General features: G+C 45.6%; 2 protein-coding genes across 2 annotated transcripts; one reads left to right on the top strand and one right to left on the bottom strand.

Moving 5' to 3' along the window:
• Nucleotides 1-91: 91 nt before the first annotated feature.
• Nucleotides 92-3,288, bottom strand: LOC115536037 (uncharacterized). The gene is made up of 5 exons (XM_030347693.1): nt 2,986-3,288; nt 1,389-1,522; nt 1,020-1,231; nt 346-520; nt 92-96 (listed from the first exon to the last, which is right to left on the bottom strand). Exons 1-5 carry the CDS (start codon nt 3,084-3,086, stop codon nt 92-94), a joined length of 627 nt encoding a protein of 208 aa, XP_030203553.1. The 5' UTR covers nt 3,087-3,288.
• A 413-nt stretch (nt 3,289-3,701) lies between these two features.
• On the top strand, nt 3,702-6,095 carry LOC115535449 (uncharacterized). The gene is made up of 2 exons (XM_030346672.1): nt 3,702-5,086; nt 5,197-6,095. The coding sequence occupies exons 1-2, from the start codon at nt 4,776-4,778 to the stop codon at nt 6,002-6,004; spliced, it is 1,119 nt and encodes a 372-aa protein (XP_030202532.1). The 5' UTR covers nt 3,702-4,775; the 3' UTR covers nt 6,005-6,095.
• The last annotated feature ends 4,052 nt before the right edge of the window (nt 6,096-10,147 follow it).

Genomic DNA, 10,147 nt, shown 5'->3' with positions numbered 1-10,147 from the left:
AACATTTTCCCTACTTGGATAAGCTTTGCTTAAGCAACAGGGCAAGATGCAGTTATTTTGATACTGTCACAAGTTTAAAGATAATTTCAGTTTATTCTTAAATTATGGAGGGAAAAATTGGGATTCTGACAGGGCACCAGACTCTAAGTTATTAATGGGAAACACGGTTCACTACTCACAGACTATTGGCAGATGGGATTGGGCTGGGAGGTGGAGAAGGGCTGGAAGGTGGAGAACGGCTGGGAGGTGGAGAAGGGCTGTCAGGTGGAGAACGGCTGGGAGGTGGAGAAGGGCTGTCAGGTGGAGAACGGCTGGGAGGTGGAGAACGGCTGGGAGGTGGAGAACGGCTGGGAGGTGGAGAAATGCTGTCAGGTGGAGAACGGCTGGGAGGTGGAGAACGGCTGGGAGGTGGAGAACGGCTGGGAGGTGGAGAAGTGCTGGGAGGTAGAGAAGGGCCGGGCAGGGTGTGCAGGGTTTCTGGGCCGGCAGGTTGGGGTTGGCCAGCAGGTGGCAGAGGTACCTGAAAAGTGAAGACCATCAGTATTCTTTACCTATGCAGATATTCTGTACTGGCTCGGTCTAAATAAAGCCCTATTACAAAAGCTAACAACTTCAGGCCACTGGCTGGCTGAAGATGAGCCTGGGATCTTATATGGTAACCCTGAAAAAGTAGTTTCTCAATGAACAGACGACAGACTTGGAATTAATGTTTTCAAAAAAATTCTTGCTAGTGCAAGAGTGGTTATCTTTTCCACATTTGCTCTTCCTTCTTAGACACCTACAAACCTTGAATGAGTACTCAGTCAAAGTATTCACTTATATTGTGAAAATAACCGTTTTGAAGCAGTTTATAACATGAATACTGTCAACATAGACCGGTGCATTTAGAGGGTGCCGGACCTCATTGGTTGAGGGAATGGCAGCCGCAGCACCCTGTAAAATAAATTGTTAATGCCAGGTACAGTGGTCGATGTTTATTTTATTTGACCTGTTGTGCTTATTTGTTAATGTTCATCTACCTTTGGTCGGATGTACAGATTGGACCGGCCCATCATGCCACGTCCCCGAAGGTCTCTCGGGCAGACATCGACCAGAACGATGAATCTACGGCCAATGAGCCTGCAGAGGTCGAAGGCCTCTGGCATGTACGGCACTTTATCCCTGAGGGCGTGCAGGAACTCCTCGCGGGACATTGTGTCCTGCAGTACCACTGTGCAGGTGACTAAGATTTCTAAAAAAAACATGAGAACAATTATTTAGTAGTAGTAGTACTATACTCAGTGGCTACTTTCTTTGGTAGAATATAATTGTACACGTGTTCAATAATGAAATCATCAAACAAACGTCCCCTTTTCTTTTCAGGGAAAGTCTTCTTCAACCCTGCTCACCTTGTGTACAGCGGTACACCGCAATGTCCTGCTTAAGGACGGAGACCTTTATCAAAAGTTGTGTCCTCCGTGGTCTTCTCCTCCTGCTGCTTTGTGCGGGTCCTGCTCCTTCCTCCCTTCGAAACAGTGCAAACCTAGGAAAGTGTTCATTTTGATAACAAATTATTTTTTTTGCCTCTAACAACGTTTTTAGTATCAATCCGCAAGTCCGGTAACTTGTCAATGTAATTTGCGGGATATGTATAAGATAAGATAAGATAAGATAATACTTTATTAATCTCCCGTAGGAGAAATTTGTTTGTTGCAGAACAGCCCAGCAGCAGTTGAAGGACACAGGATAAATTAACAATGCAATAAATACAATAATTACAAAGTGCTAATGCATTTAGACGCTTATAGTTAAAATAAGGACAAAAACAAGACAAACAGAACCAACATCAAGATGGGTGATGCATATACATATATATACGCATACCTAAACACACACACATGCATATGCAAACACATACACAAACACAATCGATATTTTCTCGATAATGACCGTCGTTCTATACATTATCCCTTACATATATAATATCACGGCCTAAAGCGCGGGGAGCTTTCGTAGGGATTGGGTTTAGCGGGGTTTATTTACCGGCGCTGCTATGGTTACCGGTGTTGTGTCGAGATGTGTTTCCCCGTCGAGATGTGTTTCCCCTAGTCCCCGCCCCCGTCCGAAATTACCCGAAAAGGCCCTCTGTTCCATAGGAAAGGATGCTCACACATCTTTCAAATTCATACTGCTGACTTATTTCCCCACAAGAGATAAGTGCTGTGATTTTCAGGCTTAAATCATTCAATTTGACCATTTAGAACAGGGGGAACGCATCCTGACAGTCATTATCTGGGACTAGGGGAAACACATCTCGACGGGGAAACAGATCTCGACACAACACCGGTCTTGTGCGTTCCAACGGTTTATTAGGTATCTAATAAATCGCTGTCTAACCAATATTTAATTTACTGCCTCTTCCGGGGTCATTGCAATATTACGAATAGACTGCATCGGGTTCTCCGAAGTCTCTCCCTCTTCCACAACAGGTAAAGACATGCAATGGTGATTATGTCGGCCATGGTTGAGAATGAATTGTCAAAGTAGCACCGTTGGCGGGCAAACGTTTTCCCGGACAAGGCGACGTTGAAGTACGACGACTGATGATTTGAATCATCGACTTTCAGGTTTTTTTCGGGTTTATTTTTTTCTCACGTCGCGCCCCCCTTGAAGAACTCTGGCGCGCCCCACCGTTTGAAAACCACTGCTGTAGGCTATTTGTCTGCGTGTAGCATTTTGAGATTTCTGAATGTAATGATATTTGGTTGATATTTGTTCTAGCTTGCCCGACAGTTAAAGTCAATTTTTTCTCACACTAGTAATGACACGTTTACACCGTGAAAGCAAGTCTTTATTAAACGAATGCAAGGCATTTTGGAATTGTCAACCGATCAGCTCAACTAGCGCGCGTTAACAGCGATGCTATTATCAAAATGAAATATGTGACCTTGGGTGTCTTGAAAGGCGCCTCTAAATTAAATGTATTATCATTATTATATATATTACCTATCCACAAGTCCGTCTGTGGCCTCCTCGGTACTGCGATCCATGGCTCGATCGAAGTTTGCGTTCACCTGTCTGCGGATTTCAGAGAGTCGCCTGTGCATTTTGAACAACTCAAACTCCCGCCGAGATCGCAACGTATTTATACACGTTAGTCGCCCCTAGCGGCAGTAAATTTAATTTCAACATCTTGACGTGGGTCTGGCTTGCCAGCCTATTGGCGCATTTGAATTCAAATAATATGAACTTGACATGGGTCTGGCTTGCAAGCCTATTGGCGAATTTGAATTCAAATAATGCATAATGTGAGGTTGTTGCCAACCATCCGCCCCCCCCCCCCTCAAAATAAGCTCTTCTAATTGGTCCACGAGTTGCTCCAATTTTATTTCTCGTGAGTTGAGTCGTGAGTCGAGTGAGTTGAAGCCGTAGACATCGGACTGACAGGTGGAACTCTTCAAGAATGTCTAGAAGACAGTTCATAATGCGGTGCAAAAGCACATTTAATGACTGTATGAGATTGCTTGAAACAGATGCTGTAGACGTCCAATCTACATTGACCAGGTAGGTTTTGGGAATTTTCCAGCCAACATGTAAAGGACATTGCTCAAGAATTTAAATTTTAGCCTAAAGGCTACTCCTTCCACACTAAAGGCCGTGTTCACATCTAGCGTTTTTTTTAATCTGCCAGCGTTTATTTTATATTATATTCCTATGGAGCAGAGCGTTTCTGGAAAAAGTCACGGCCGTTTTTTTTTTTTTGTGTGGACGGGGCCTAATAAGTTATAAAGTAACCGTTCCTTAGATGGGTATCGTTATCCAGTCACTTCTGGCGTGGGTGGAACTTTAGGATTCCAAGAATGAATGTTAACAACTTATTTTGTGACAAGCAGTTTATTATTTTCTATGTTCATTGCAAACCAAAATTCATGAAATAATTCTGCCCATGCAAAACTCGCGTCGTTTAGTGACAGTTGTCGCTCATAATAGCTCCATGCTGTCGCTTATCTGCACTGATCCCACCACTTTACTGTTCCCCCTAAAACGAAAAAAGGGTGTTCTGAATTCCCCTATATATATATATTTGCTTGCGTGTTAATTCGCTCAGGCAGATATTAATGCGCCCTTACCACTAGGTGTGGGGTAGCTTCACAGTTTCACACTTACCATTTTTTTCCTAATTTCACGAAACCTTTCAAACTTTCAGGTTGGAAACCATGGAGAGGACCCTAGTGTGGTCACGGGGAAGGCTGCTTGACATCTCCTCAGCTGATCTTATAATTCGAGATGTTCGGGAGATTATAGCTGAAGTTCGGAGATCTGTGCCTACCACTCCGGGACAACAAGGTATGCTTGCATGGGGCTGCTGATAGGATTATTAATCAACGCCTAAATTACTCAGTTTATGGTTTGTTTTCTGACTATTCCGTCTTAAAAAGTTCTTAAGCCCTTTTTTAAATTTCAACTTAAAACATGTGTAGCTAGCTAGCCAGGTGAGTAAACATCAACAATCTGTTATATTTCTCAGGCTACCAGGCACCTCTCATTTGGACCGGAGGTCGTGGTCCCCCACAGTTAAAAATATCACAGGAGCAACTGTGTTTTTTGAGGACCTGTGGTTTCACTGGGAAACAGATGGCACAGATTCTGGGTGTCTCTGTTCGTACACTGAGCCGTCGTTTAAGGTATGTTTCAATAATGGCAGTTCCCTCTTGTCTCAATTGTTGTAATCATCCTGGAGGGCTGGTTAAAGGTGCAAAAGCACATCGAAATACCGTAGGTCTAACATTACCTCTATGTGCAAATGTTATAGGCAGTTCAACCTGAGGCGCGCTGGGACATTTTCCACCTGCTCAGATGCTGCCTTGGATGACCTCATCAGGGAGACAGTGGCTGGGAATGACCGCATCGGCCCAGAGTCTGTGAGGGCGCAGCTGCGTGCGCAGCAAATTAATGTTCAGAGGAGCAGAGTGCGTTCAAGCATGCTGAGGGTGAACCCTGCAGCAGCTGCAGCGCGAACAATGTCCCAGGCTCTGCAAAGAAGGGCATATAGAGTTGCTGGCCCAAACTCCTTGTGGCACATCGATGGCAACCACAAGTTGATAAGGTAGATATTAACATTAGCATACCAGACTTTGGTGTTCGCTTTAAAGGTGTGGTTAATTTGTCTCCGTAGGCTATGTATTGTTCATATAAATTATATTTTCACTGTTTCAGGTGGAGGATTGTTATCCATGGGGCCATCGATGGATACAGCCGGTTGGTTGTGTTCCTCCGAGCCTCCGACAACAACCGGAGCAGCACGGTGATGGAGAGCTTCCTGAGTGCTGTGGCGAAGTATGGCGTGCCTTCGAGGGTCAGGACTGACCACGGAGGTGAGAACAACTCGGTCTGCCTCATGATGAACCTTTTTAGAGGGTCAAACAGAGGTAGTGCTCTCCGGGGGAGAAGCACCCACAACCAGCGCATCGAACGGCTCTGGGGGGATTTGTGGCGAGGAATGTCCAACGTGTACTATCAACTCTTCAACTTCCTGGAGAGCGAAGGTATCGTGGACATCGACAACGAGATGCACATGGCGGCACTGCACTACGTGTACCTCCCGCGGATTAACCGTGACCTTTGCGGCTTCATTGAACAGTGGAATAACCATGGACTGAGGACGGAAAGGCATGCTACTCCACTGCAGATGTTCGTCAGAGGTTGCCTGGAACAGCAGGGACAGACAACTACTGCAATGCTTTCCGTATTTGGTGGAGAAGGAGGTGCTGCTGAGGAAGGAGGTGCTGCGGAGGAAGGAGGTGCTGCTGAGGAAGGAGAAGGGGAAGACCCAGCAAGAGAGGGCGGTGCTGGTGCAGGAGAGGTGCACTGGCCTGAGAGGGTCACCGTACCTTCAAATCAGTACCTCATTGGGGATGCTGTTTTGGAGCAGCTAAACAGCACCTTTGACCCTCTTGCTGGTCCTAGAGGAGACCTTGGACTGGACCTCATCCGTGAGGTTGTGTCTCTTCTGGCATTACAATGAGACACTGTCTCATTGTAATTGTTCCCCCCCGTGGAAGGACGCTTTGAGTGCCCCCACACACACACACACACAGGGAAGGACGCTTGAAGTGCCCCCACAGACACACACACACACACCTATTTTCCCACTCATGACCTGCACCTTGACGTGGTGAGTGGGCTTTCCACCAAGCCAGGTCAAATTGTGTTCCAGCCTCACTATGTTAATGGTAAACAAAAACAAATGTCTGACTGCAACAAAGTGCTCTATCTCTGTAAAGTACAGTGGGGAATTAGAAAAGTCCTACATGGTTGAACTGTATTTTCCAAATGTTAAAGACAGACTTCTCAGTGACTTGGCTGAATGGCTGCGTTCTGTTCCTGTTGTGGTAATAAGAAGTAAAAAAATATTTACTATTTGATTTGTGAACCTAGGCATACCTGTAAATACAGCACTGCATAGGGAATTACACACACACACCTTTTTTCATGACCTGCACCTTGACGTGGTGAGTGGGCTTTCCACCAAGCCAGGTCAAACTATTGTGTTCCAGCCTCACTATGTTAAAGGTAAACAAAAACAAATGTCTGACTGCAACAAAGTGCTCTATCTCTGTAAAGTACAATGGGGAATTAGAAAAGTCCTACATGGTTGAACTGTATTTTCCAAATGTTAAAGACAGACTTCTCAGTGACTTGGTTGAATTCATTGGCTTGGCTGCGTTCTGTTCCTGTTGTGGTAATAAGAAGTAGAGCCCCCCCATCTTCATCTGCCTGGAAGCTGCCTTCTCCGGGTAAAATTCGTCCTGAATGGGCTTCCTTCCAATCGGGCTCTGCTCCTCACATTAAGCATAGCCCATCTTTACCCAAGACGCAGATGTTTTATTCACTGTTATCCCTCAATAACGTTTATTTGATGTGTTGTTAATCATGTATGACTAATGCTGCCCTACTGTGTGAAAGGTGTGAAACGTTGGGATAGCTTATGGTCATGATGCTTACGTTGAGAAATATGTAGTAGGCCTACTGCTTAGAAATGAATTTTTATGAAGCTTGTTTATATGCTATTTCCCATGATGATAAATTAACATTTCATTGCTGTGAGTTGTGAAGATTATACAAATAAATAGTAAATGTGCTGAATCAGAATACTCATTTCCCATGATGATATATTAACATTGCATTGCTGCAAGATTTGTGAAGATTATACAAATACATTTTAAATCCGCTGAATCAGAATATTCTATTAAAACTTTAGTGATGGATTGTAAATGCCCTTACCGAAGTACTGTACAATAAGTGCAATTTGGAGGTACACTTGTATTTCACTTGAGTATTTAATTAAACCGACTTATCTCCAGATGTTTGCAATAAACTGGAGGATGACGGGAGAAAATCCTGAAAAATAAATGATTGAAGAGCCCCCCATGATCCGCTCGGAAAGTCATAGTCACGCTGATTACAGGTGTTTTTAAAATGCGTATACGGCTCTCACATGACAGCCACGCAACGGACACATCATCTTGCATCATTTGATTTATTGCTGTATAGTTAAACCAGCAAACCATCGCAAGGAAATGTAACAAAGCTGTAGCTGAAAGATTCATCCACAAACATCAGAATAGAAAAACACTGGCAGGGACCATTTCAGCGCATAATGACTACTGCTGCCTATGCGTGTGGCAGTAATGCAATTCTGCTGAATTATTTGGAGGACTTATAGCCTACTTGTAGTGAAGTATTTTTAACAGTGCGGAATCTACAGCTGGTCACTTTCACTGGCTAAGCAAAATTAATCACGAACAGTTGAACCTCTGAATTGATCCTGAAAGCCTATATGTCCTAGAATAATTCATTTGTATTCCGTTTTAGGCCATCTCACTAAAGGTCACTTAGATTTAGCCTATTCAAGCTCACCAAGTCCAGTATTCAGAATTCAAAGCATTTATTCACAAATACGTTCCATTTTTTTGACAAGCGGAGCCGAGAGTCCGGTGCAAACTATGCAAATTAGCCATGTGCACCAAACAGAAGATAGACGCAATGTATAGAACTGATTGTTGTGCATTATTGTGGATATGTAGGCTGGTTAGTTGTGGTTGTTTGTGGTCTTAGTGAAACAGCCTTGCCTTGGAGTTGGAGAAGTTGGAGTGATTGTGTGAATGTGCGAGAGAGATCGCACCTGCCGTGGTGATGTTGGGCTTGTTGTGGGCTTTTATGTGATCGATGATGTATCGGTCTGATCGTATTAGCTGTAGATGGATGGTTAAATAATGTCACAAGATCGGTCCTACTGCATGTTCTTCTGAGTGCGCAAGAACGGTGCCAATTATTGTCGTGTTTGCATTGTAATGCACAACTTTGCCCCTCCCTGTTATAAAATAAGGTGCATCCCAACAACTTCAGCCAATGCAGGCTCCTATTGCTTTACCAGTGTGCTTAATGTGTGCTTAATGTGTGTGTGTGTGTGTGTGTGTGTGTGTGTGTGTGTGTGTGTGTGTGTGTGTGTGTGTGTGTGTGTGTGTGTGTGTGTGTGTGTGTGTGTGTGTGTGTGTCTGCGTGTGTGTGTCTGCGTGTTGTCATGTAGGCTATAGATATAGATCGATTGTCTTGGCTTGCTTGCATCCATGAAATATTGTAATGTTATGGCCGAGCTGGCTACTGCATATCGCGAACAATCTGGGGATGAGGGCATCCCCGAATAATGATGGGTATTTCGCACACTGCCATCTCAATATATAGCCTAACATATACAAATATATCACTGTACTAGACACAAATATATTTTCCACTAGCTAGTGGTGGTCATTACATTGTAGTGAAACTAGTAAAGACAACACAGCCTTATGTTACGGCGAAACATGGAGGCACTGACTGCCGCTCTAGTTTCGACAATGCGTTACTTTAGTCTGGTCTTTCTCTTCACTGATTGGTTAGACAGCCTTCAAACTTAGTGGTCAAGCAAAGAAGGGGAGGGGCTCGTTCTGCATACCTAATAGCCGGAGTGAATAACTAATAGCCGGAGTGAATGACTAATAGCCGCGGCTATTAGTCATTCAAAACCGTACGGAATCCGTACGGAATCCGTACGGAAACCGTACGGAATCCGTACGGAATCCGTACGGAAACCGTACGGAAACCGTACGGAAACCGTACGGATTCCGTACGGATTCCGTACGGAATTCTTGCAAAACCGTACGGAATCCGTACGGAAACCGTACGGAATCCGTACGGAATCCGTACGGAAACCGTACGGTTTCCGTACGGTTTTGCACTTTTACCGCGCCAATCTAGGTCCGGATTGTGGCCTTCTTGGCTTTCCATACGAATGCCCCGGTCTAACGACCGTGGCATGTGTCCATGAGTATAGATATGTTTATATCCACTCTATTGGTCAGATGAAGGGCTGAGGGAGGTGTGGGGTGGTGTAGGTTGTTGTAGGGTGGTGTAGGGTGCTGTTGGGTCGTGTAGGGTGGTGAAGGGTGGTATAGGGCGGTGATGTAGGCTGTAGGGTGGTGTTGGGTGGGGTAAGGTGTGTAGGGTGGTGTAGGGTGTGTAGGGTGGTGTAGGGAGGTGCAGCGTGTTGTTTGGCGGTGTAGGGGACTGTAGGGTGGTGTATTGTGGTGTTGGGCAGTGTAGGGTGGTGTAGGGCGGTGTAGGGTGGTGTAGGGCGGTGTAGGGCATTATTGTGTGGCGGTGTAGGGTGGTGTAGGGTGGTGTAGGGTGCTGTAGGGCGGTGTAGGGTGGTGTAGGGCATTATAGGGTGGTGTTTGGCGGTGTAGGGTGGTGTAGGGCGGTGTAGGGTGGTGTAGGGCGGTGTAGGGCGGTGTAGGGTGGTGTAGGGCGGTGTAGGGTGGTGTAGGGTGTGTAGGGCGGTGTAGGGTGCGGTAGGGTGTGTAGGGCGGTGTAGTGGGCTGTAGGGTGGTGTAGGGTGGTGTAGTGGGCTGTAGGGTGGTGTAGGGCATTATAGGGTGGTGTTTGGCGGTGTAGGGTGCTGTAGGGTGGTGTAGGGTGGTGTATTGTGGTGTAGGGAGGTGCAGCGTGTTGTTTGGCGGTGTAGGGTGGTGTAGGGTGGTGTAGGGTGGTGTAGGGTGGTGTAGTGGGCTGTAGGGTGGTGTAGGGTGGTGTAGTGGGCTGTAGGGTGGTGTAGGGTGGTGTAGTGGGC

This window comes from Gadus morhua, chromosome 22, assembly GCF_902167405.1.
Source record: "Gadus morhua chromosome 22, gadMor3.0, whole genome shotgun sequence".
Classification (NCBI taxonomy): Eukaryota; Metazoa; Chordata; class Actinopteri; order Gadiformes; family Gadidae; genus Gadus; species Gadus morhua.
The sequence above is the reverse complement of the archived record's forward strand: the minus strand, read 5'-3'. Positions and strand labels throughout refer to the sequence as shown.

Bases quoted from the DNA above. Each gene is read 5' to 3' on its own strand.
- LOC115536037 (XM_030347693.1), bottom strand. From the start codon at position 3,086: ATGCACAGGCGACTCTCTGAAATCCGCAGACAGGTGAACGCAAACTTC. The intron at 1,232-1,388 runs GTGAGCAGGGTT...TGTTTTTTTTAG, and splicing joins GGTGTACCGCTGTACACAAG to AAATCTTAGTCACCTGCACA. The intron at 521-1,019 runs GTAGATGAACAT...TTCACTTTTCAG, and splicing joins ATCTGTACATCCGACCAAAG to GTACCTCTGCCACCTGCTGG.
- LOC115535449 (XM_030346672.1), top strand. From the start codon at position 4,776: ATGTGCAAATGTTATAGGCAGTTCAACCTGAGGCGCGCTGGGACATTT. The intron at 5,087-5,196 runs GTAGATATTAAC...TCACTGTTTCAG, and splicing joins GGCAACCACAAGTTGATAAG to GTGGAGGATTGTTATCCATG.